The following is a 27,772-nucleotide window of genomic DNA, read 5'->3' on the forward strand; positions in this document are numbered from 1 at the left end:
AGAACTCTTGCCAAGTACCCTGCTCTGGCACTAACTCTACTGCTCCTTTCAGAAGGAACACTGCCACGTCTTGCATGAAAAAGGAAAGATGGTCTTTGGACAGAGGAGGAAGGGAAGGTGGAGCCTACAGGAAAGGTATGGCATACCTCCTTTCCATTTTCTAAAGGACCCACTGATCCAAAGTAATTGGCTTCCACGCTGGTAGAAAGGAGGACACCCAGCCCCACACAGGCTCCTGGTGTACTGGTAGGAGCAAACAAGGACTTATTTGCTTGTGGTGGTGCGCAGGAAGAGAAGGGTGAGGACAAGGAGGAGAAAGGGAAGGAAGAAAAGGCAAAGGAAGAGGAGGCAGAGGAAGAGGAGAAAGATGAGGGGATGGCGGCTGGGTCAACATGTTTCTCGTCTTTTTGCCACAATTGCTATAGCACACGACAATTATAATAAACCAGGGAAGCTGGTATCCACAATATGTTTGAGCATGTCAGAAAATTAGAGTCCATCAATAGCTTTGGATTTGCACTTGCACGTTTCTTTAATATATCTTCTTGAACAATCCAGAAATGTGTACACAACAGCCGACACGTGTTTCGTCCTAAAAGGACTTTTTCAAGGCTAGAAGCAGTTCGACCGATCCATTAAAGAAATCCATGAATCGTCAAAATATCAATCCAAGGCAATGTAGGCCAACCGGGTGTTGTAAATCCCTTAAGGTATAAAGGTGATCCACTTCGTTTCGGGCTTATCAGGACCTGATTTTGGCGTGCATCTTTTACGCCTGCCATTTGTTGCCGGGGAGAAGGATCACCTTCACCACACTTTGAACTGTAGAGGATCATTGTCTCCAACACAGCCACTCTTCATTTTTACTCATGACAAGAACACGTGCTTATCAAAAAGCAGGAGAGGGTATGGCTCAACGGCTAGTATGGCTGACTGAGGCCGGGGAACTAGGTTAGAGTCAGGCGGGAGGCTCAAACATCCTGTGATTCTGGGCAAATCACTCAATCTCCACGTTCATAAAAAAAAAATGAATCTGTCTGTCTTTACTGCAACTGGTGCTCATGTAAAGCACTCTGATACCTGCGGATCAAGTTTGCGCTATATCAAACTGCAAAAATACTTTAGGTTCCTATAAGTCATTTTTAAACCACAGTCACCAATCTACACACATACTGCACCCTCATACTCATCTCATCACAGGTTTTAAAAGATCTCCAGCAAAAAGCCCCATCATGAGGCCTGTTGGGCATTGCAGCGCCGGCCCAATAAGGAGCTGCCCGATGATGAAGCATGACACCCATCTTGCAGTGTGAGAGCTCTTTCTTCTGATCAATCCAACCCCCCTCCCCACCCCAATATGCTTGATCAGCCCTCTCTGTCCAGGAAACACCCGCAACAACGCATGCGTTACATTGCATGCCTTACTTACCATTACATCGCAAGTCGTTTCAACGACTTGCTAAATGGGGCGCACTGGTATTGGATTTAGAATCCAAACCCTTACCTGCTGTTGCACAAACTGTAGTAGGAATAGTATATTATATTATTCCTAAGTCCAGGGTGCCCCCTACAGCAAGTCGTTAAAATGACTTATGATCTAATAGTTTGCGTTGTAACAACGCGGTTGTTGTAACAACCGCGTTGTAAAGGCATGCGATGTAATGCATGCGAACTAAAAGTATATATTCCTCTGTCCTGCCCATTTTCTTTCCTCCTGTCTAGTTTGTATCGGAACTGCATACCTTTGTGGATACGGATAACCAGTTGGGCCATGTGCCATAGGGTATGAATAGATCTAGCTGAGATGAAACGTGGCATTGACACGTTTGCTAAAAAAATTTATAAAGACCAATTTAATAAAATTAAAAAACAAGAGGAAAAGCTTCATTCAAAGATTTTAATGCCATACTTTGAGCAGAGAAAAAATTGTTGCAGACGTTTGGCTGCCTTGTCCGACGGTGCCATAGGAAAAGTCCCCCACACCTGTCGCGAAGAACAATTAGCCTAAATAACCAGGCTCTCCGGAGATGGTTAAGTGAGTAGAAAGGGTGAGCCCCCAGATGCAGGCCGATAGCACCTTGCCACCAATCAACTCACTGTGGGCGCTGAAGCAGACTATTCCCATGCCAGAAGGACTGATTCCAACAAGGCATTATTAAAAGTGAGCAAGGGCTTCAAGCTCTAGGTTGATGGCAAGCAGTCTGTGGGGGCATTAATCTTGACATCCAAAGAGGAAGTGGTAAACATCTTTAAAGAAAGCATGGCCACAGCATGCTTCTTAGGTCTGTCTGCTCCATACAGACAGCTCGATCAGCAATTTCACCCTTTGGTGCTACAGTAAGGGTTGCATATATCGCCAAGGTCAGACTCAACTGCCAGCCCAATGGGCCTCCCAGCCCTTTGATGGGCGAGGATGTGGCGCGCAAAGCGAACACCCAGGACGTCAGGGACAACGTGCAGCATAATGCCCCACACAATCTGCATTAGCGTCTGCTAAACGACCTCAATGTGTCCCTTCTGGCACAAAGCCATGCTGCTGGAGGAAGGTTTCAATATTTCCTCCAAGAATGGTAAGTCATCAATTGAGACAAGTCGGTCCTTCAACTTGTACACAGGGATACGACCTGCCTTTTCTTTCCACCCGTCACAATTCTTCCCACCATTAAGGAGACTGACAGAGGGCCACCTGTCCATCTTGCAGTAGAAAGGGCTACTTTTTTGGGACAAAGGGATAGAGACGGTTACGCTATCATAAGTAGGAGCAGACTGTTACTCCTGCTACTTCCCAGTGCTGAAGGGGGATGGAGGCCCTCATCTCATTTTAAATCTCTACACTCTAAATGCCTTCCTGCAGAGGTAGAAATTCAAGATGCTAAAGCTAGCCCAGGTCTGGTCTGCCCTACACCCCAGATAAAGGAGGCTGTTGGGATTGTTGGCCTCCTGCATCATGCTGGTGAAACATGCCAGATGGCATATGCGGGCTCTGCAGTGGGACGTGAAATCCCAGTGGGCACAGCACATGGGGAATTTGTCAGATTGTATACAGATTTTGGAGACTGCGAAAGACTTACAGTAGTGGCAGCTGGACTAGGATTAGGTCAGTAGCATGCCCCTCACCTTATGCCACCCAGATTTAACAGTGGTAATAGATGCATTGTTCCGGGGTTGGGGAAGCCATCTGGGAGAGATAGACATCAGAGGCCTCTGGTCTATGGCAGAAGCTCAACTACCCAATAATTTGCTGGAGTTAAGAGTGATTAGCTTGGCATTGAAAGCCTTCCTGCCCACGATCAGGTTTGTGCAGGTGCACACAGACAATGCCACCACCATGTGGTACTGCAACAAGCAGTGAGGGATGGGATTCTATGACAGGAGACTTTGAGCAGCTTGGATGAGTGGTGATCCACCTAGCGGGATCTCTTGAACGCCATGGCAGGCAAACTCAGCTACCGATGCCTAGCGGACCATGAATACAATTACACTCGAGGGGACGCAGGGTGTCTTCCATCAATACAGAGAAACCTAAAGTGATCTTTTTGCCACAGCCCAAAAAAATGCAATATCAGCACTTTCGTGTGCTGCAAGTCATTAGGCCAAAAGGCGCTCTCTCAGACGCATTCCTCCTAGAGTGGAGTTTGGGACTCCTTTATGCCTTCCTACCTCAGCCTCTCCTACCCAGAGTTCTGAAGAAGATCAGAAATGACCAGGCTGAAGTCATCTTAACAGCACCAGTGAGGGCCAGGAGAGCAGGTTACACGGAACTCCTGGGCAGGAGCATCTGTCTTCCAATCAAGCTGTCGCTTTGGGATGAGCTTCTGTCGCAGCAGCAGGATAGGGTACTGCACCCAGGCTTGTGCATTCTGCATCTCCATGTATGGAGATTGAGCAGTCTCAGTTGACTTCTATCTGACCTTCCTCATGAGGTTGGTTATGTTATCTTGGCAAAAAGGCATCACTGTACGAAATGTGCCTGCGCCAGTTGTTGGGACAAATTTGTGTCAACTGCCAAACTTTATCCACTACAAGCCAAGTAGTCTGAAGTTTTGCTGTTTGCTTGGTCTCTGGCCTAGCAAGGACTTGTTTTTGGCACAGTTAAAGGCTACAAGATGGCTTTGTTATCTTTGTTGTGGTTCCCTAATCAGACTTCTTTATTTCAATCACCTGTTATGTTTTGATTTTTCAATTGTGCAATATTTATATCCACTAACACTCTTCATGTTGCCACAGTGGTCTTGAATTTAGTACTCACTTTTTTGATAGGCATCCATTTTACACCATTGCCTCTTGAGACTTTTGACATTGAAAATGGTGTTTCTCATTGCCTTAACATTGGCTAGGTGTGTGAGAGAGATGCAACTGCCTTATAAAACATTCTTCCAGGATAAATTGATGTTAAGGACCCGAGCTTCCTTTCTACTGAAAGTGAACACCCCATTACATGTCGGCCTGGCTATCACCCTTATGGCATTCTTTGCTCCACCTAATCGTTCAAAGAAAGACAAGATGCCCCATTGTTTGGACGTAAAGAGAGCACTAAGCTTTTATATAGATCACACCAGAGAACACCGCGTGGAAGCTCAACTCTTTGTGGGGTTCTCAGACGTAAGGAAGCTCAAGGTAGTACAAAAGTAACCATCTCCCGGTGGATTGTTCTCTGCATTAAGATCTGCTAGGCACTCTGTAAGAAACACCCTCCAAAGGCTTGCTTGCCGGGGTGTTTGAACAGAGTCGGGAAAACATCTTGTGATACAATAATATTGTGTCAAGAGTATAGGGACATCAAAAATATTGTCAGGAATATGAAAGGTAAAAATAAAATTTTTAGTTTTGTTTTTAATATTATTGTAAAAAATACTGATGCAGAAAATATCACATGTAATATCATTTGTATCAGTTAGTATGTAATTCATAATATTGTGTGTTTTGTATCGGTTTATATTATTTTAGATTTGTGTTTTTAGTAGGCCAAATTTTTCGTTATGTATTTTTTAAAATTTGTATTTTTAGTTGCATTAATATATATAGCAGCAGGATATTGGGTCTTTAGGGGGTAAGGGTGGAGGGCTCTTTAGAATACGTTTATTTTAAAATAAAAATGTTTTTATAATTCTGAACACGTAAATTTATGTATTACATTTATATAAATTGTTTTGTTCTATTAATATTTAGCAAACATTTTGTTTTCATGAACATGTATAATAATGGTTTAAGAAAATATTTTTAAATTGGAACATTTGGGCAGTACATGCAACCCCTACTGTAGTTTTATAAAAATATTCAGAAGTTTATCACATTTTTTTAAAATGTTTAATTTGTTTTACTTTGCTACTTTTGTATATATGTAATTATTAATATTTAGGAGGTACTTGATATGCTTTTAGTTTATGCTTATATTTTTTAGAGTTGTAGTTATAATTTGTTATTTATTTTTCAAAATCAAGTGTAATATTTTTGTTTAACTGAACTAGGAGTATACAACGTCTTATTTTTATATTGAGTCATTGTTTTATGTTAAAAGTGTTTTTAAATATTTATTAGTGAATATTTTATTTTCGCTGCAATATGATCATTGATATTGTGTGTATCGATTTTGTATCGATATTGTTGGTATAGTATTTTATTTAAAGGTAACGATATTTTGGATATAGTTAAAAATGTATATTTTTATTAACGATATATATTTGTTCTCAATATTTGTGGTTTTACTAGTTAAGTATAGTAAGTCAATATTTTTGTGATTGATATTTAATTTTCGATATTTTTGTGCTTCGATATTGTATGGAATGATATTGTGTCTGTGATCCGCTTACAAGCGCATTCCTCCAAAGCTGCAACCACTGCGCTGGCAAGCGGGGTGCCTGTCCTGCATATTTGTCCGGCAGCTTTGTGGTTTCTATTCAATCATTTGCACTGGTCATCATGTTGCATGACAAATCAGCCAGTGGACTGGCTACAAGTATTCTCTGGTGAATTAGCCAAAGGAGTGAACAACAATTTGCTGTATATCCATCAAGAAAATGTGCTGATAAGCTTCTGGATAATGTCTTGGCGCCTGCTTAATAAATCCAAACAATTTCTGCACTCCACAATGGACCTGGGGTTTGATTTAACAATGAGACAGCAATGGATAGGGCAAGACCCAGCCTTGCAGAAATTGGAGGAGACTCTCTGCAAAACTGGGGGTCTGTTACCGGGACAAAATTGTCAATTTACGAGGGTGAAATGAACATGTAAAAGCAGAGAACAGGATTAGAAAAAACAGAATATTATAGTGGACGAAATCACCATACCGGTATTCAGTATATTTTTTAGTCTTACTTTGTTATATACAAGTTTATTTTAAAAAACAAACAAAAAAACTTGTGTAGAAACCTACTAGTCATAAGGGCCTTGGATTTGATGGGTCTATTATAGGATATTAGAATTTTATGAGCACAAGTAAACTGTATTTTTACAAGTAGGTTTTAAAATCTCTCGTTGTGGTGTGGGCTGTTGAGATTGCAATTCTTTTGCAGAGATAATAAACTATGAAGGTGATAGTTTAAGACGTCTTAGATGTTTCAGCTCCCTTAGTGGAATTCTGAGATGTGACACATATATACTCTCGAAAGAGATAGGCATCAGCTTACGTGCCAGCTTAATGAGGCTATAGAGCACGCCAGCTACCAAAACTGTTTAGACCATTGTGGCTGACACCAACAACAGCAAAATGAGCAAAGGTTAGCTAACATTCTACCACACAACACGCATACATTACCATGTGACAGCAAGAGCCATCCAAAATGTAAAAAATAAACAGTTTAGAAATTCACAGCTCAAAATTCCAAACTTAATGACTTGCGAAAGTAATTATTAAAAGTGAAAGGCACTTACAGTGATGAATTTATGAACAGGTATTTTTTCTTGTCCCTCTGCAATAGTATAAAACAGCAAGTCCTCCAAACTGGGCAGGAGACCCTGCTTTGTCAATCTGCAAAAAACAAAATCAAAATAGACAAGAATCACCGAATGTCCTTATTGAAAGCATCCACACAAGAAAATGCTATATCACACATTAATGTAGGCTTAAAGAAATGCCCACTCTAAAGTAAATAGAACTGAAACAATATTGGGCAAAAAACAGGCTAATTTTACAGCACTGTAAAAGAAACAAACATTGACAAAGACAATAATGTTGTTGACTTTAATGTTGTAATGTGTACACATACCAGTTCTGACACTCAGATGACAATGACGATAAAAAAGGCTGATGTGAAAAATAACAAAAAAAAACTGACTTACATGCAAAATGAATGCATGGCACTGCACTTAATCTGTAACTAGTTAATGTGCTTTTAGAAGTAAAATAGTGCCTCATGCCTTACTTTCTACAGGAGAAGGATAAATCAAAACAGCCAACAGCATGAGACAAGCGACAAAACGTTAGCGCAGACGCCCACTCTTTGCATATGTTGTAGTGTTGCTAACAGTGCTAGCAGAAAACTTCCTTTAAAAAGTTGGTAAGTTGCTGGAGCGAATTCTCCCTGTAGGTAGTCTAGACGGATATACACACAATTATTTCCTCTTATGAGGATGGATAAGCTTTAAACTTATAAAGTTACCTACGAAAAGCATTTCTAATTTCCCTATTCATTAATCTTAGTTGACGACATACATGGGAATGTGACTTTCACATATTATTCCCATTACAGTATTTCGGCTAGGCAGTTTAGTTGGTCCCAACTACAGGCTTGAACGTTTATTTTCAACCAAGCACGTTCAAATGTGTTTCTGTACTTTCCTTCTCGGCAGATACAGGGGTTAGAGGTCGGTTAGAGAGGGAGGTAAACATTTAGGGCAATCTCGGTTATAGGCACTTGGTGGTAAGCAGTGCAGTGCTTCGTGTAAACATTTATCATTGCTTCATTAAAGTGGGTTTTTTGTGAGGGGAGAGTGTTTGTGCATGTTTAAGATGACAATATGCAGGTGAGATGCAATATTGGAACGCATCACCCCAATCCAACAGTGAATCAATATACAACACAAAAAAACTTAACATTAAATACACCAACACAAGACAAAATATAATACGCCACAACATACACAAAATACCACACCATCAAAATCAATGCATCATCAAGACAATACAATAACACTAAATGCAACACATCAACACAATACGACAAAGCAACACAATGACACAACAAAACTACGTACCAGAACACCACATCAATGAGACAACACAAACAAATTACAAAAACGTGCAGCAAACCATCACAATATAACACCGCAACTAAGTTGCAATTGTTGTTTTATAGAGTGTTGGTTTTGTGTTGTACTGTACTGTGATTTGTGTTCTGGTGTTTGTGGCTGCATTTTGGTTGTGTTCTGTAATGGCTGTTTTGGCGTTTCCTGTTATGGCCTATTGCTGTGTTCCCTTTGTGTTACAGTGCTGTGTCGTTGTGGAGTTGCCTTGCGTATTTATGTTGTGTTGTTTTGGTATTTTGTTACTGTCGATAATGTAGGGTACTTCACAGGGTACTTTTCAACAAATACTTCGACATGTCCAGTTACACGTCAGCCCCTTCCATCAGCGCTTCAAGAGAAAGCAAATATTTAGATATTATAATGCCGCTCATGACGAACAACTTTTCAGGACACCAACCAGAACAAAAGCATGCCAAATACCATGCCTTAAAATAGAGTTTCACAAGTTGAGGTTATCCAGACTTCCTACAGACCTATTAATTTCTAAATGGTACGCATTCTACCAAATTCGTGAGTTATATCTGTTTGCCACATAGGGTTTCACTACCACACACTCAAAAAGCCACTGATGTGTGAAACACATATTTGTAAGTACTTCCACATTAAAGCAGTAATTACATACTCCTCGCGATTCTGACAAGCATAGCCTGGCACAGGCCAGAGAACAATCCTGTCTATCCAGCGCTGGCTCCGTATCTGTATCTGTGCCATACATGCCTTAGTTTACCATCTGTTTTTATCACGCTGCAAACAGGATGAGGACATACATTCTGATAAGGTGCAGGGCAACAACTAACTTGGAGCCTTATTATTATTATTACATGAACCTTCTTCAAGACGTGGAAGTAGATGGAATAAGTGAGGAATTTGCAGGTAGACAGAGTATCCACTAGAAAGATCATTACTGAAGGTAAATAACTTTTTCTTCCGATAGACACTTCTACCTGCAGATTCTGGAAAAGTAAATTAGAAAATGTCAAAATGGCTGCAGTGTGTCAAGACGCATGAGCATTAATGAGTCACAATGCAAACAACAGCTGCCATCTTTGATGGCTTCTTTATTAGAAAACCCATTCCAAAACTGCCATCCCAGTACGTGGCCACATAGTCACGCACTGGTGGCCATTTTATTATTTTGTTCAGGCTAATGAAAACAAGTATTGGCAAAGCCAACCACTTGCACTTTTAAAGTAAACCCTTAATGGCCTTACCAAAGCTTGTCATAATTGTAGCGAAGCTTTGCTTAAATCTAGGCACCCGAAGGCACACGATGATGTTTTGGAGGACAAAGTCAAGGAACTGCACCACATAAATGGCTGCAGCATTATCATTTGCAAATAGTTAAGCACAATATAATGAACTATAAAGTTACGCTATTTTTGGCCCATTTTGTTTTGCAGTGCACTGTGCTGTTTAGTAGCAGCAAAAATTTATTTATGTTTACTTTCTGCAAACGGCAGAAAAATTATTTCAGAAGCTATATACATTGCTGCGATCCGAAAAACTAAATGGAGCAAAATAGCACAATTTTACAATGATCACATGCAGCTAAAAGAACCAAGGTGCAAGATACCAGGGCAATTTGTGTAACCTGGTTGATTTTCTCTGTCGTTAATAATTAATACACTTTGACAGCACGTCAGGCTTTGTTTTGTTCAGAGGGACTGACAAAAGTTATAATTAGCCAAAATGTTATTTTTTTTCTGAAGGTTGTATAAAAAGTATTTTAGCTTGAGTGAACAGACCTGTGACTTTCAGGTCACCCAGATTTCTCCAATGGATGCAGTTGTCAACTGATCCACCTTACTGGACTTCTGTGGTAGCTAAGGTCTTATTCCAATCATAGAGACACGTAGTGCCCGATTACAATGTTGGGCGAGCTTTCCGCCAGACACCGTCTCGGATTCGGATCTGACCGACTCGCAGTCGGCAGTTCCGCCTGACCGATTACGATGCGACCAAACACGGTTCGGTCGGATTCCCATTGATTTCAATGGGAGCCCATGTTCCGACTGACAACACAGGCTCCTATGGGGAAATAGGGTGTTTGCAGAAAAACATGCACCCTATCGCAGGCACCCCATGGTGCCTACCACACAGTGCAGGGTTTTACAGGCGGGTCACTTGGGTAACCCCTCGGACCACAACCGGAGGCAGGGTGAAGGGGGCCCTACTAGGGCCCCTAGGGCCCCCAAAGTTACTTTCCGACAGCCATTTTGTGTCAGACAGGCCGACTCGGAAAGGCTGTTGGAAACCGGCATTGTAATCGCACGGTTGGAAATGCTGTCCGAAGAGCGGTGCGGTGTGGGTCCGACCGACACAGATGCTCCAAGAGCCGTTCGGTACAGATTCGGAAAGACCGTGTGGTTTACAATCCGACTACACACATCATAATCTGTTGGGCAGATTGTAAACTGACCGAGTCGGTCGGATGGGTTCTGACACGGTCGAAGAGATTTCGAATGTCGGGAGGAGTCGTTTCGCCCGACATCATAATCGGGCCCGTAGTGTCTTAAATAGGGATAAACAATGTAGCCCTGATGATACTTATTGAGATCTCTCACACCACACTCGAGTGCACGTGCAGCGCAGAGTGTGGACTTCAATCAATCAATCAGGGAATTGTAAGCGAGCTACTCACCCGTGAGGGTCTCAAGGCGTGGGGGGGGGGGGGTCCGCAGATCTGTTTAGCCGAAGAGCCAGGTCTTGAGGGTCTTCCTGAAGTTGTTCAGGGAGGGGGCACATCTGATGTCTTCCGGTAGCTTGTTCCATGTCTTGGGTGCAATGTGAGAGAAGGATCTTCAGCCTGCTCTGGCTCTGTGGATGCGCTGGGTTTCGGCCAGTTCGAGGATGGAAGATCAGAGGTTTCTTTTGGGTACGTGGAAGTTGATTCTGTCGTTAAGGTATTTGGGTCCGTTGTTGTGTAGGCATTTGTAGGTGTGAGTGAGGATTTTGAAAGTGAACATTTTCTCCATGGGGAGCCAGTGGAGACTTCGTAGGTGTTGACTGATGTGTTCGTGTCGGGGATGGCGAGGAGGAGTCTGGCGGCAATGTTCTGTATTGTCTGGTGTTTGCGGAGTAGGGACTTGTTGATGCCGGCGTAAAGTGCGTTTCCATAGTCCAGTCTGCTGCTGATGAGGAGTGCGTGAGTGACTGTCTTCCTTGACTCGGGGGATCCACTTGAAGGTCTTGCGTAGGATGCGGAGGGTGTTGAAGCAGCTGGAGGTGACGGCGTTGACCTGTTGGTTCATGCTGAGTGATGGGTCGAGTACGATGCCGAGGTTCTTGGCGTGGTCTGAAGGGGTAGGTGGGCTTCAGAGGGCGGTCAGCCACCAGGTGCTGTCCCATGCAGAAGGGTTGGTACCGAGGACGAGGACTTCTGTCTTCTCGGCGTTGAGCTTCAGGCAGCTGTTGGTCATCCAAACTGCGACGTCTTGCATTCCCTTCTGGAAGTTGAGTTTGGCAGTGGTGGGTTCTTTGGCGAGGGAGAGGATGAGATGGGTGTCGTCGGCGTAGGATACGATGTTGAGGCCTTGTTGTCGGACGATGGCTGCGAGAGGGGTCCATGTAGATGTTGAAGAGGGTGGGGTTTAGGGATGAACCGTGTGGGACTCCGCAGGTGATTTTTGTGGGGTCGGAGAGGAAGGGTGGGAGTCAGATCCTTTGGCTTCTTCCGGTGAGGAATGATCGGATCCAGTCCAGGGCTGATACTTGTATGCCTGCGTCATGTAGTCTGGCGAATAGTGTGTGGTGGGAGATGGTGTCGAAAGCCGCTGATAGGTTGAGTAGGATGAGGGCTGTGGAGTAGCCTTGGTCCAGGAGGGTACGGATGTCATCTGTGGCGGCAAGTAGGGCAGTCTCTGTGCTGTGGTGGCTTCGGAATCCAGCTTGGGACGGGTCGAGGACGGCGTGCTCTTCAATGAATCGTGTCAGTTTCCTGTTGACTGTTTTCTCTGCAACTTTGGCTGCGAAGCGGAGGAGCGAGATGGGCCAGTAGTTCTTGAGGTCGCTGGGCTTCTTGAGCGGAGGTCTGACTTCTGCGCGCTTCCAGTCATCTGGGAAGGTGCCGGTTTTGAAGGTGATGTTGATGGTGCTTTGTAGTTGGGGTGAGATGGAGGCCACGGCTCTGTGGTAGATGTGAGGGGGGCAGAAGTCAGGTGGGCCCCCGAGTGGATGCTTTTCATGGTCGATGCGGTGTCTTCGGCCGTGATCGGTGTCCAGTTGAAGATGGGGGGCTGGCTGGTGTTTCTGGGGTGCGGGGGGCAGTCTGTGGCGCCTGGTGGATGGTCGATGAACTTGTCGTAGAGGTTTTTGATCTCGAGGTGGAAATAGGTTCCAAGCTTGTCACAGAGGTCTTGGGATAGGGTGATGTCTGTGGCTTCGCGACATTTTGAATGACACAAACGTTCCTTGGAGTTAGTGGAGTTGGCCAGGATTTTGTTGTGGATGAAGTTCCTCTTGGTGGCTCTGATCTGGTTGTGGAAGTCCGTCATGGCGTCCTTGTAGGTGGTGTGGTTTTCGGTGGTCTTGGCGTTTCTCCAGTTCTCCTCCAGGCGTCTGCAGGTGCATCTGGCTTCTTGGAGAGTGGGGGTAAACCAGGCAGCTTTCCTGGGGCGTGGTCAGTCGGGGTTGTGTAGTGGGGCGAGCTAGTCTGCGCAGTTGGAGATCCAGGTGTGGAGTTCTCTGGCTGCGTCGTTTGCATCAGGTGCCCAGGTGTGGTTGTCTCGGGTGAGGGTGGAGTTAAGTTGCTCGTTGGTAACCTTTCTCCAGTTCCTTCGTGGTTGGCGTGGGGCTAGTTTGGGTGCCTTGGGTTTGTTGATGGCGAAGTGTACGCAGTGATGGTCGGCCCATGGCGGCTGCATTGTGTGGCTGAATTGGATGCGGTTTCCTGCCGCGAAGATGGGGTCAAGGGTGTGTCCTGCTCTGTGGGTCGGTGTGTTGGTGACTTGTTTAAGTCTGATGCTGGCGAGGTTGTCATGAAGGATAGTGGAGTTGGGGGTCGCTGGGGTTGTCGAGGTGGAAATTCAGGTCTTCAATGAGTATGTAGTTTGTTGAGGCGATGGCGTGGGGTGCGATGAAGTCGGTGATGGTGGTGGCAAAGGGTGTTCGGGGGCTGGGGGTCTGCAGACGAGGGTTCCTCGGAGTGTGACTTAGAGGGTGGTCTGGATCTGGAAGTGCAGGTGTTCCGTGGAGGGGAAGGTTTCGCTGGAGGTGGTGAGGTGGAGGGTGATCTTGTGGGCGATGGCGAGGCCCACTCCTGGGTGGTTGGAGTAGTCTTTCCTCTGGATCTTGTATCCATCTGGGATGGCAGTGCTGATGTCGGGGACAGAGGATGCGTTGGTCCAGTTCTCTGTGAAGAAGGCGATGTTGGGTGAGAGAGAGCCGAGTAGGTTCCAGATTTCCATGGCTTGTTTATGTACGGAGGGTACGTTGAGGTGGAGGCATTTTAGGGTGTCGCCAGTGCTGGCGTCGGCGGTGTTGGAGGCCGTGGTGGCGGTGAGGGTCTGGTGGCAGTGGGTCGTGTTCGGCGAAGCCTGTTGGCATTCTCCCAGTCTTCCAGGGTTGAGTGCAAGGAGGGTGGTGGTGTCGTAGCGATGGGTAGTGGGACGTCCAGGGTTCCTGGCGCTGGCCGCGGTCGGGTTGCGGCGGGCACAGATGGGCCTTCATTTGGCGCACCCGTCCGCTGCGTGCATCCACTGCGTGTGTCCACTGCACGACTGCATAGTGGCAGCCATTAATTAGGGGAGGTGGGGGGGGGGGGGGGGGAGAGGAGAGGCTGGGAGGCGGGAGAATTCCGGGGGGGAATTCCCCAGGGGAGGGGCCGGAGGGGCAGCACCGGCGAAAGGAACAGGCAGGCACGAGAAAAAAAATAAAACAGTGGTGGAATTAGAGCAAGACACAGATGGGCACCAGAACAGTGGCACAACAGGGAAAAATTAAGAAAAAAAATGGCTGAGTAAGGTTACGGTGGTTGCAGGCAGTCTTGTCCCAGTTGGAGCAGGCGCGGGGAGGAGCTTCGAACCTCCCAAGGAGGAGGTTGGGGTCTGGAGGCAAGAGACGGCACAGCGGAGCTGCGGGAGAGTGTGGACCTAGACCGAGGGTCGGAGGTCTTACTTGTGGACTTGTGACCTTGGTTGCTACAGCTAAATGCATGAACAAAGCTGTTGCATGAGGATGAAGTTGTGGTTCTTAGAGATGCTGGTGAAAAGGACTAGTCCATCTCTTTGGCATGTACAAAGTGAGTTAGGTCCTGTAGACATATTACATTGATATGTTTGTGGAGCATAAACCAGGGCAAGTTAGCGAGATCACAAACAAAACAAATGTACGGTCCCCAGTGCAGGTGCAAACTCGTGCAGAGATAGCAGGGAAGCCTCACAAGCGGGTGCATTATGTATAGACACCCACCCAATGGTTTTGAGTGGGTGGGGTATCACCGCCTGGGAGCGAAGGCAGTAATGTAATCTAAGCACAACTTTTAGGAGGTCTAATCTCCAATCCCAGGGAACACACAATGGTAAAATTATAATCACTTGTACTCTTTACCCCAGACTATACAAGTCATTAGTTGGACTACAACTAACAGAACATTTTGACTAGGTCTGTTTGCAATATATTTACGTTGTATGATGAACACATGCACCAAAAACAGCAATCCTAAACACTGCAGAGTGTAAGTCCCAACGATTCCTACTTCTCACCCATTAGCGAGTCAAAGGAGGATGACATTGAATATTTTTTTGATGTGATCCCATTTGAATCAATGGAGATTAATTTTTTTAGGAGGATGGGGAAGATTTCCAGGGCAGGTAATGAGAGGCATTTGGCTTCCTTGAAGGGGGGGGGGGGGGAGATGAGTCTATGGAGGGCAACACTGAACAAATGAGGATGAGGTATGTTGAAGCTGGTTTCTTTATTCTTTTGCTAGTCGCTGAAACCTAGCGGTGAGGTGGTGCTGCGTCATGAGTGACACCTCTTTGCATTTTAGCAACCAGAGCTTTGTATGCTTTGATATTTAAGGCGATATATACTAGGTTAAAAACAAAACTACAAGTCCAGTAAGTTAAGTGCTGCGACTTGTAGACCACGACTTGCTGAGGGTGTGACACTTGGCATTGTTCCTATTGCCAGCTAGGCCAAAGCTGTACTTAAAATGTTGAACAGTGACGGACGTTCATTTATTTTTAACACAAAGTGGGCGCCTTTTGTGGCTCGTTAGGGGCTGAAAGCACCACTTAAGCACAGGTTTAACATTATCTCTTGTTTGAAATTAGGTTTCTGTTTGGCAGAGGTATGCACTCTGTCCAAGCAGGAACCACATTCCTAGTCAGGGTTAGAGTAGTAAACACTAAAAGCTTCCCTGTGCCCACCCTCTGGTAGCTTGACTCAGAGCAGTCAGGCTAAACTAAATACACAATGTGTAAAGTGTACACACACACACACACAAAAGTGTTCCACACCACTTTAGTAAAATATCCAATATTTATCTGAGTAAAAAAAAGACCAGAAAGACAAAATAACAACATACACAAGTCAAGATATGAATTTTGAAAGAATAAATCAAAATGCACTGCTTAGAAATCAATAGCTCCAAGTTCAGTCCGACCACGATGGAGTGCAGGTTGGATACAGGAGTCATGCAGACCCGCGGACAGTACCTTGAATGCGCCGGTGCATTGAAATACGGAGGTGATAAGTCACTGTTGCAGGCAATGCGTTGGTTCCAAAGTTGGACAAAGATGTTGATGCGTCAAGGTCAATAGCGCTGTGTGTTACTTCGACTAGAGAAAAAGTGGTTCTGTCGGGTAGCTCAACTGATTTGCACAAAGTATTAGATACATTAAAGGAAATATGTCCTAGTTATATATCCAAGTAACACACCAAGAAGAACACCTTGTTTATGTAAAAAAATTCATTTCTTTACTTTGTATTCATATATATGCAAATCAATGAAATGGCTGTCTGTGACATAAAACACATACGGCGAAGAAACAAATGACTACGGTGTACAATTAGTGACTGGTAGTGATTTGTGACATAGTGCTGTTCAAAAGTGACATAAATGACATACATTACACAGGGAGATATGTATCTTTCAAGTCCAAGACTCAATGCATAAATCCCAACAGTAGTTATGAATTTCTGTTCAAGTCAGGGAAATTGCGTGGACTGAATTGAGACCGTAACATTGACGTTTCGACCCTTAACAAATGTGCAGCTTATTAGGCATCAGAGGCGGGTCTTCATCAGGACAGGGGGGGGGGAGGGGAGAAGGTGACAGTCTGTTGAATTATAAATATTATGGTCAGAGGGGTGTGTACCTGGTGTGAAAAAAGCAACAGATGCAGTAGCAACATCATGCTTACCGACGACTTGGGGTCCTAATACATGGGCATCCAACTTGGAGCAATTTTCAGAGAGGTGTCAGCCGGCACCTCCGATTCACGTCCGTGGATTGTGGTCTGAAATTAATGTGGAGCAATAATCAATGTGGTACAGAGTCCTGTGCCACAATGCAAATCTGTGACGGTGTATTATTAGAGAGAGGCCCAGTAGCGTGCCTACATACCTGTATAAAAACTTTTAATCTTTCTTCACCAGCCGGTGGAAGTAATTAACGAGAAGCCGCCGATGCGATCAAATTACTGCGGGGGCAAAACCCAAGTGAGGGGGAATCAGTACAAACACAGGACCGCTAGTGGATAGTGCTAATGTATCTCTCTCCCATGGCATTATAAAGGCAAAAAGGTGTGCTATCAATCTACACCAGAGTGTGCCTAAGTGATTAAAACGGGAAGTCAATGCGCCAAACCTTACGCTAAAGCAGTGACGATATACTTTAAGCGTATTACGTGTATGCCAAGGCGTTGTAAAAACGGTAAATGTAATGCGCCAATTATTACACTGAAACGGCATGAATGCGATCCACACTCGTGAGCGGGTCTCAACTATGAAAAAAATGTGCCGGGAGTCAATCTAAAGCAATTTCATAAGTAAAGAAAGGAGCACTGAAACAGGACACCCACCCTCGTAAAAACAAGGATTACGCTACCTATTCACGGTGCAGAGGGGCAGGGAAACGAATGCCGGCTTACTTGAAAAAGTCCTCATCCGTCCGTGTCATCTCAGTTGTGCGCTCGCGGTCCGTGAGAATGTCAGTATTTGACAGTTCTCGTGTGTCCACCAGCTACAGTGTGTTGTATGTGGGAAGTTCAAAACCTGGCATGGATTCCATAGAATAGAATGAAGGCACCGGGATAATTACTCCACTTCAAATTTCAAGCAATGCAGTAAGAGAACGAGTTGGTATACCTACATTTGATAATAAGTTGGCACCAAGAATTGCCGTTTTGATCGCCATACATTTGATAATAAGTTTCATATAGATAACTTTTTCCACTTTTAGTGCATCATTATATATTTTCAGTGACTCCATATGTTACCAATACATTATGCAATATCATCAACATTCTGTTATGCGCATACAGTGAACCACAGCTATTATTAATAGTGCAATTTCAAACTAGACAGAAATCAATGGGACGTTATACAGCATTACAGTAATACAGATATACATATAGATTAATCAATAATTAATGTATAGATCAAAGTTTTAAATGATGGTGGTGTGATGCAAGTGTCTATTAGGGAAACAAGAGTACATGAGCTGGTAGGTGGTATTGTCACGATGCAGGGTGAATTAAGCTATGGGTTATAGCCTGCCCATCTGTTTGCATGTTTCCTCATGTTCGTTGAGGCCCCTGCTCACAGCATCTAAGATATGAATCCAACGGCACTCTTTGTAATTCAAGGTGGTGGTAATACTGCCACCCCTGGGGTGTAGGGTGATTCTGTCCAGGACCCACCATTCGAGATTATCAGCAGTATGTTCAGCACTCAAATAGTGTTCGACCATTGGGGCTCCCTAGACTTTGCATTTGATTCTGCTTGAATGTTGTAAAATCCTTTTTTTATATTTTTAGTGTGGTCTGTCCCACGTAGATCTTTTGGCAGGGGCATCTGATCGCATAAATGACATTCTGACTGTTGCAGTTCGTGAATTGTGTAACGTGGTATGTTTTCCCATGGTGCGTGAATGTGGATCCAATTAGAGTAAGTTTGCACGCTTTACAGTGGCTGCATCTATGGTGGCCAATTACTGGTGGTAAGCACAATTGCTGTCTGATGTCTGGTGCCGTGGGCATTTCTAGGTACGAGGAGACCACATAGTCCTTGACGTTTTTGGCACGTTTAAAGGAGAACATTGGTTCTTCTGTCATGTTAATTTCGGTGCCAACAAGATTCCAGTATTTTTTGATTACTTTGTTGATGTCATGACTTCTGGTATTAAAGGTGGTCACACATATTAGTTTCTCCAATTTTTCATCTCGGGTTTGTACTTCTAGGAGGGATACTCGGCGTGTGTTGCTTCGAGGCGTTGATGTCGTGCTGAAGGCGATGCGTTGGTGTGCAGCTGCGCAGGGCCATAAATGCATCAGGGACGGGGTGTCGCTGATGTCAACAACGCGTTGTACGAGACTCAGGCAGCAACGGTGATTCTGAGCCACTGTGTCAGCAAAGTCGGCGCTGTATTGTAAGATGAGGTTGTTGCATTTCACACTTGGCAAGCGGTGTCCACGGCTTCGGTGCAGACAGTGGCAATGCGTCGATTTTGCAGGGAACTTGCCGGTTCAGAACGATGCTTCGGTGTTGATGCGCTGGTTTCTTGGGCTGCAGCACCAAACACTCACTTTAAAGGGCCCACAACTGGGTTTGGCAGCACCTGGCAGAGCAGGACTCACAGCAGAGGAGCCCAGGTTCTGGTAGCAAGATGCAGGTGAAGTCTTTGATATCCCTGAGACTTCATTAACAGGAGGCAAGCCTAAACAAGCCTTTGGAGAACCTTTAGAGATGCAGGATGTAGAGAGTAAAGTTCTGTCCTCTCAATCCCAGGCAAGAAGCAGCAGGCAGTAGGCCAACACAACAACCCAAGCAGCAAAGTGGCAGTCCCTCCTGGCAGCACAACAGCTCTTCTTCCTGGCAGAAGCCAGAAGTGTTCTGAGTATATGGTGTCAGAGGTCCAGTACTTATACCCATTTTAGCCTTTGAAGTAGGTAGACTTCAAAGAAAGATCTTTGTAGTGCAGAAGACCCTGCCCATTCTGGCTCCAGACACACTACAGGGGGTATGCAGCTCTTTGTGTGGGGAGAAGTACAGCTCTATTCAGGAGCACGTGTCAGCTCCTTCCTCTCCCTGTAGCTCAGGAACACCCATCAGCCTGGTGATGGGCCATCAGGATATGCAGAGCACACCTCATCTCCCTTTGTGTGTGACTGTCTAGATGAAATGCAAAACGCCCAGGCACAGAATGATTAAAATAAAGAAAATGCCAACTTTTCAAAAAAGTGCCATTTACTAAAATATTTGTTTTTAAATTGTGAGTCCAGAGACATTAAAACTTATTCTTCCTATCTTTTCCAATTGGAAGTTACACGTGTCAAGTGTTACAAGGCAGCTCCTGTGATAACCTATGGGAGAGATAGGTCTTGATGTGGTGAAAAACTAATTTAAAAGTTCTTCACTAACAGGACATGTAAAAGTCTCAAGTATATGTCCTATCTTTTAAATACACTGCACCCTGTCCATGGGGCTACCTAGGGCCTACCTTAAGGGTGACATATGTAATAAAAGGGAAGATTTGGGCCTGGCAAGTAGGTGAACTTGCCACGCCGAGATGGCAGTTTAGAACTGCACACAGACCCAGCAGTAATGTGCTACCGAAGGTAAGTAACTTGTTTATCTAATAGAGTCTTCTAGCTGCAGATTCCTTACCTTTGAATTAGATACCCAAGCCATAGCATCCCGGCGGTGGGCTGCGTACCAATATCCTAAAACTAGGGAGTCCTGCCGGACCGAACGGGCAAAGTGCCTATCTCTGCGGACCTGAAAATCCAGGCAGTAATGTTTTGCGAACGTGTGCAAAGATGCCCACTTTGCTGCCTGACAGATGTCCAGGACTGAAACAACCCGAGCGAGCCAAGGCAGTAGTCGCAGCCTTTCCACTGATGGAATGGGCCCTTAATCCCAAAAGGGGCTGCTTCTTTGCCAGGGGATAACAGATCTTAATGCAGAGAACGACCCAGCAAGAGATGGTCCTTTTCTTCACTGCTTTTCCCTTCTTCGCGCCCACGTACCCCACAAAGAGTTGGTCATCCACCCAAAACTATTTTGTGGGGTCCAGGTAGAATGACAACGCTCTTTTTGGATCCAGTCGGTGGAGACACTCCTCTTCCTTAGAGGGATGCGGGGAGCAGAGAAGGTGGGCAACATGATGGACTGACCCAGATAAAATGGGGTCATAACTTTAGATAAAAGTGATGCCCGGGTGCGAAGCACCACTTTGTCTGGAAAAGACATCAGATAGGGAGGCAAGCAAGATAGTGCCTGCAACTCACACACCCTCTGGCAGATGTAATTGCCACTAAGAAGGCTGTTTTGATGGTCAACAGCTGGAGGGGACAATTGTGTAAAGGCTCGAAGGGAGCACACATTAGGTAGGTGAGGACCAAATTAAGGTCTCACTGCGGCATAACAAAGGGCGTGGGTGGAAACAAGTGAGCCAGCCCTTTTAGAAACCTATGTACAATAGGATACTTAAAGAGAGATTGCCGGTCTGGCAGCTGCAAAAAGGCAGACAGAGCAGAAAGGTAACCCTTGAGAGTGCCCAAGGCAGAGCCCTGCTGGGCAAAAATGAATAAAAGAACAGTGGGAAGAGAAACAAAAAGAAGGGCCAATAGACCTTTCTGTACAGTAGAATACAAAATTCTGCCAACGGCAGGCGTATACCATCTTAGTGGAGGGTCGCCTGACTGCCGGAATAACATTACAAACTTCGGGAGGAAGGTCAAAAGCGATCAACTGCTGCCGCTCAATCTCCACGCATGGAGGCACATAGTTGACAGGTTCAGGTGGAGAACCCTCCACTGCTGCTGCAAAAGAAGATTCTCCTGAAGAAGCAGTCTGATCGGAGGATTGATGCTCATTTTCAGAAGCTCTGGACACCAGACTCTCCTCGCCCAGTCTGGAGCCACAAGAATGACTTGGGCCCGGTCGCACCAGATCTTCTTCAGAACCCTGGGCAGGAGTGCCATGGCCAGAAAAGCGAATAGCTGGCCTGAGCTCCACTCATGACGAAAAGCATTGCCGAGCGATAGCCACCTTGGAAACTCCAGTGCTCAGTATTGCAGACACTGCACGTTTTCTTCGGAGGCAAACAGATCTAACGAAGGTTCTCCCCACTGCTGAAAGAGACCTTGCACCACCTCCGACTGGAGACGCCATTCGTGATCCGCTATGCATCAACAGAGGAGTTTGTCCGCCCTGGCATTCAGAGAACCTGCCAGGTGTTGAACCACCAGGGTTATGCCCTGCTGTTCCAGCCATGTCCAGAGACGCACGGCCTCTCGACAAAGGGTCCATCACCCCACCCACCCTGCTTGATGCAGTACCACATGGCGGTGGTGTTGTCCGGGAACACCTGCACTAGCTTCCCCTTGACAGAGGGAAGAAATGCTTTCAATGGCAATTGGATCGCTCGAAGCTCCAATAAATTTATATGGAGCCCGACTCCGCTGGAGACCAGTGTCTCCTGATCTCCACCTCTCCCAGGTGGATGCCCCATCCCAGATGTGATGTCACAACTGTGAGATCTGGTTGGGGAAGGGATGGGGGTCTGACGTTGACCCAATCGAGGTTTGTCAACCATCACTGCCGATCTTTTGCATTTCCTTCCTAGAGGTGGACCACGCCGGTGAGATTTCCCTGCTGCTGTGCCTATGCCCACTGGAACTTCAGGTCCCACTGCAGAGCCTGCATATGCCACCTGGCATGCTTTACCTTAGCCCGCATATGCCATCTGGCATGCTTTACCAACAGGATGCAGTAGGCAATGAAGCCCAACAGCCTCAGAGTCAGTCTCACCGAAATCCAGGACAGAGGCTGAAACATCGGAATCATAACCTGAATATCCTGGACTCGCTGCTCGGGAGGATAGGCCCGAAACTGCACTGTGTCCGCAACAGCTCCGATGAAAGGGAGCGTCTGAGAAGGAATCAGGTGTGATTTTATAAAGAACCGCAGCGAATGCAGGAGGTCCGCCGTAGTCTGAAGTTGGGAGACGACAGTCTGGGACAAGGACGCCTTTAGCAGCCAGTCGTCAATGTAGGGAAAGACTGAGACCCCTAACCTGCGCAGATGAGCTGCGACCACTGCCATCACCTTGATGAACATCCGAGGGACACTGGTATGGCTGAAGGAAAGCACAGTAAACTGAAAGTGCTTGTGGCCTACCTTGAACCGCAGGTGATGCCTGTGGCCCGGCAGGATGGGGATGTGAAAATACGTATCCTACAGGTCCAATGCTACCATCCAGTCTTCTTGGTCTAGGGCAGACAAAACCTGAGCTAGAGTGAGCATCCTGAATTTCTCCTTCTTGATGAAGTGATTGACGGTCCGAGGATCTAAAATGGGCCGCAACCCTTTGTTCTTCTTCGGAATGAGAAAGTAAAGGGAACAACAACCACTGCCTACTTCTGCTACTTCTGAAACCGGGACCCTTTCTATAGCTGAATGATCTGCAAGACCCACTTGTCCGATGTTATGGATCTCAAGTGGGGGAGATGATGACTGATTCTCCCGCCAACTGGAGGAGTGTGGTCTTGCAGATTCAGACTAGGAGTGCTTGGAGGCTGTGGCTGCCGGGGGTAGGGTGGCCGAAGACTTCCGACCACCATACCTGGGTCGGAATGTACTGCGTCCACATCCCTGCACAGCTTGGGAAGTCTGCGCAGGACGGTGGCTAGGATAGGGCTGACGTGGCTGGAAAGGGGCGAAAGGCAGACTGGCCACGAGGAGTAGAGGAGAGGCCCAAGAATCTGGCCTTGGCTCGTGAGTCTTTGAACCTGACAGGGGCCGAATATGCCTTTTCCCAAAAAAGATGGGTTCCATCAAAGGGCATGTCAATTAGATTGGCCTGGACATCGCCCGAGAACCAGTTGTCCTAAGTCCGGCGTGGCCCCTGAGGGCCACTGTTGTGGAAATCGACTGCTCAGAGAATCTGTCGTATCTAGGCCACACCTTATAGTGAACTTTGCAGCATCTCTCCTGTCCTTTACTGCTTAGGAAAGCACAGCCCGGGCCTCCTCCGGGACCTGTGGCAGCACTTGCGCAACCGTCTCCCAAAGGGAGAGGGAGAAACGGGCCAATAAGCATGCGGTATTCACTGACCGCAATGCCAGGCTGCAGAAACAACTTCTTTCCCTATTGAATTTAACCTTTCTGATTCCTTATCCAGAGGGGCGGAAGGGAACACGCCCTGGTAAATTAGAAGCCTGCACCACCAAACATACAGGGGTGGGATGTTGGCTGAGGAACTTCGGGTCACCCGGTGCTGGGAAATGGAAGCAGGCAATCGTCCTTTTCACAGGAGCCACTGTGCTACACTTGGACCATGTGCCTAGAAGGAGTCAGTAAGTGCTTCATTAAAGGCCAAAAGGGGTTGTGAAGTGGATGCCCCAGGTTGAAGCACTTCAGTCAGGAGGTTAGTCCTGACCTGCACGAAGCACAATTCTAGTCCTAAGATCTCAGCTGCCCTTTTTATCAGCATGGCACAGGAAGCTCCCTTCTCCGTAGCCACTGTTGGCGTAGAAAGCATGCCAGTATCTGGAGACGTGTCCAGTCCACTGGCTTCTTAAAGTTCCCCATACCAGCCCAAATGCTCTGCAGAGTCATCCTGGTGTTCCAGAGGGTCCATTGACCCTTCCTATTTCTCTCCCGAGCCAAGCACATCCTCAAAATGTTCTGACGACAACATAGAACCCCTGGGTTCAATCTGTGCCGGAATCAGCATTGAGCGACATCGTTCCGACTCCGTGTCGTCGGGGATTAGGATGGGGCTGGCACCAACGTCGGGTACGACACCGGAGAAGGTCCCGTTGGCACCAACGGCCTCGACCCAGATCCGGGATCGGATCCATGAGGCCCCAGGTCCGACACCAGAGAAGATTGTGTTGGCACGACCGGCATCGACCCAGATCAGGGATCAAATCCATGAGGCCCCACAGGCACCGAGGCCAGAGCAGACGGCGTTGAACCTGATGGGGCCCCTTCCAACCCTGCGGGCCAGAGGGCTCACCAGCAGGGTCAGCCCGCTCACATACGCTGCGCATGCTTCCATAAAACTCTTAATCTGAGCAGGGGTCTCTCCAGCACCCGGAAATGGAGGGAGGCACAGAGTCCAACCCTGGCTCAACCCTGGCTCTGGCTATGCCAAACCGTGCCTAGAACGCCGTTGCTCCTCACCTCTCTCATCGACGGACAGCATCCGTGCCTCTTTCCAAGTGTCCCGAGAACCTAGAGTGAGAAGTAGAGGACTTTGGGCTCTGGGATCGACCTCCTCTTCCTCGATCGAGACCGGGACCTCCGCGGAGTCTTCCTGGACGGTGTTGACTGCCGGGCCGCAAGGAGCTTCATCGCCCTCTCCCACAAGGTTTTCGGAGTCATTGCCCATCAGTCCGAGCACGACTTTGAATCGTGGTCACACTCAAGACACCAGAGGCAGACGAGGTGGGGATCGCTAACCAACATCATGCATTGGCAGGCACCTAACGGCGCGAAATCTGTCTTCCTCGAAGACATCCTCGCACACGAAGTAGGAAACATTTTGAATTTGACAAATGTCGAGAAAAAATCTGTCAAAAAGCGACAGATGGGTACATCTTCAAGGATAGGCACTTAACTGGTGTGGAAAGAAAAGAACTGACATCCACGCGCCTATATAGGCACCGCAACGTCATAACTGATGCTACAGACACAGACGAGGTCACGCAGAGCCGAACAGACGACACAAGCAAGGTAAGGAATCGGCAGCTAGAAGCCTCTATCAGATAAGCCCTTAATAGAGCAAACCAGTTTGGCTTGGCTCAATTGATAAACCCCCAAAAAGACGTGAAAAGTGTAAAGATACAAATAAGCCTTATTTCAATTTAATGAAATGTAACTTTGTGCATAGCTACGTCTGCTGCTCATTTCATATGAAACAGGTGGACAACACCATGATAAAAAGTTACATTTACTTGAGTTTTTATTAACTCCTGACATTCTTTATTGCCATATTCAGTTATGCATGAGCTCGTTCAAGCAGCACGATGGCTTCTCCATAATCCAATTGCTTTATGATGTTGTTGCCTCTGCAGCGCCATGGTGCCTGGGTGAAGTGGTCAAGCCTACCATGTCTGGTTGCAACAGACCTATTTTGATTGCCAAGGGGGTTGCAGAAGGGATGCGCGGATTTTAAAAAAAAAGAATAAATAAACTCATCTTCTCCGCCTCTCTTCGATGAAAAGCAGCAGATGGCTGGAAGCACCAGAAGCACTCAGACTTCCGTACACTTCCAGCCAATCACTACGCTGCATGAGCAGCATTGTTACTGGTCTGAACGGGCTGTTTGGCTCTTCAGCCATTACCTGGGAGCCTGGGCATGTTCTCCACGGGGCTGTGTATCACAGACCCGTGGAGAAAATGCTAAGTGTGCATGACGGTTTGACCTAGCCCAAGCGGGTCGATCAAACCATCATGCGCACTTAGAGGAGTGCAAACTACTCCTCACTCTGCTCTGACGTCACAGAGCCCAGCCCCGCACGACCTAGTTCAGAGTCCCACATAGAAAAATAATAAGATGATAATGTTGTGTTATTATCATTTTATTTTTATATGTTTGTTAGTTATAGTGAATCTATACCGCGCACAAATACTCAAGAGTATCCTGGCGCGCACAGTAACCGTGACCGAGTGGAGAGAAGAATTTAAATCGGCTGATTAAAAAGGAAGGTTTTAAGTTGTTTTTTAAAAAGTCTGAAGTCCTGAATATACTGTAATTCCAAGGGAGGGGAGTTCCATGCTATAGCTGCTTTAACGGAGAGGGATTGACCACCCAGCCGCATCCTGCGGTATCGGGGAATCGCCATCTGTCGTTGGGTGGCAGAGCGCAAAGATCTGCTGGGGACATAGAAAGCAAAACGCTTCCTGATATACACTGGTCCAAGACCGTGCAGGGCTCTATGAGCCAGAGTGAGGTCTTTAAATTGCACTCTGTGGGCCACAGGAAGCCAATGCAGATCTCGCAAATGCGGTCTTACGCTTGATCTTCCAAAGATGTTAAACAGAAGTCTAGCCGCGGCATTCTGTATGGTATGCAATTTTTTTAACAGATATCCAGGGATGTCAATGTACAGAGCATTGGTATAGTCAATGCGGGAGAGAATGAGAGCATGGGCGACCATTTCCTTGGCTGGCCTCGGAAGCATGGGGAAAAACCTTCTTACTGATTTAAGAGTGCCAAAGCAAACTCCAGTGACTTGATTTGCACCAAAAACCGAAGGTCTTCTCCAAACCAGACCCCCAAGTTCTTTGCTGGATCGCCCTCCGAGTTGGGTCAAGGGAAGTCTGGTGGCCACAAGGTTTCTCTAAAGGCAGGCGGAAACTGACCATACAGAAGGACCTCCGACTTGTCCTCGTTGCACTTCAGTTGGGCATGTGCAAGCCACGTGAACACAGACAAGAGACATTTCTGGGCAGTTTCTGTCGACAAGTCGGAGTCCTTCCAGGTAAATAGGAGATGGGTGTCATCGGCGTAAGCTATTATTTTTGCTCCCAGCTCTTCTGCCAGAAAAATCAAAGGAGTCAGATGGATATTAAAAAGCAAAGGGCTCAAGGTAGAACCCTGTGGGACTCCGGTAAACATTTTCCTGGCAGCCGATGAAAAAGGTGGCATCCAGACCTGCTGAGTGCGCTCTTCCAGAAAGGATTTCATCCACTCCCAGGCGGGGCCAACAATGCCAATGTTTAAGAGTCGGGCGAGAAGTAATTGATGGGGCACCGTATCGAAGGCGGCAGAGAGGTCAAGCAAAATCAAGGCCGCACTGCCGCCCGCATCCAGGCACTCCCTAATAGCCTCAGCCATTTCCACCAGTGTGGTCTTGGTGCTATATGACGCCCTAAAACCGGATTGCGCCGGGTGGAGAACACCGGACACTTCAACATAGGCCTCAAGCTGTCGAAAGACAACCTTTTCACAAACCTTAGTCAGTGCGGGGAGGAGAGAAATGGGGCGATAACTAGCAAGTTTGAAAGGATCTAAAGAAGTTTTTTTTTTTTAAAGTGGCAAAAGCTTTGCCTGTTTCCAATTCAGAGGTACAGTAGCAGTCTGTAAGGATAGATTAATAATCGTATTTACCTCTGGATAGACCACCTCAGCAACCCCAGCAAGAACTCTCGCTGGACATGGGTCTGTCTAGGAACCCGACTTAAGTGATTTAAGGATGGCCAATATATCCGACCCCTCTATGGGCAAAAACTTCATAAATGGAGAAGCTGACGGGGTGGGAGCTGGAAGGGGCAAAGGAGAGGAATCCCTCGGCACCAGGGAACTCGTCCCTAGGCTAACTTGAATGTTCTGTATTTGTTCAAT

At 46.5% G+C, this 27,772-nt stretch overlaps 1 protein-coding gene across 2 annotated transcripts in view; it reads right to left on the reverse strand.

Moving 5' to 3' along the window:
* Positions 1 to 27,772, reverse strand: part of GLS (glutaminase) — a 932,984-nt gene that overhangs the window by 810,725 nt on the left and 94,487 nt on the right. For both annotated transcript variants that reach the window (XM_085648790.1, XM_085648791.1), the window contains exon 2: positions 6,874 to 6,970. In XM_085648790.1, the coding sequence (XP_085504916.1) occupies positions 6,874 to 6,970 (97 nt within the window). The remainder of the gene's footprint in view (positions 1 to 6,873; positions 6,971 to 27,772) is intronic.

Source organism: Triturus cristatus, chromosome 3_2 (genome assembly GCF_964204655.1).
Source record: "Triturus cristatus chromosome 3_2, aTriCri1.1, whole genome shotgun sequence".
In the NCBI taxonomy this organism is placed as follows: domain Eukaryota; kingdom Metazoa; phylum Chordata; class Amphibia; order Caudata; family Salamandridae; genus Triturus; species Triturus cristatus.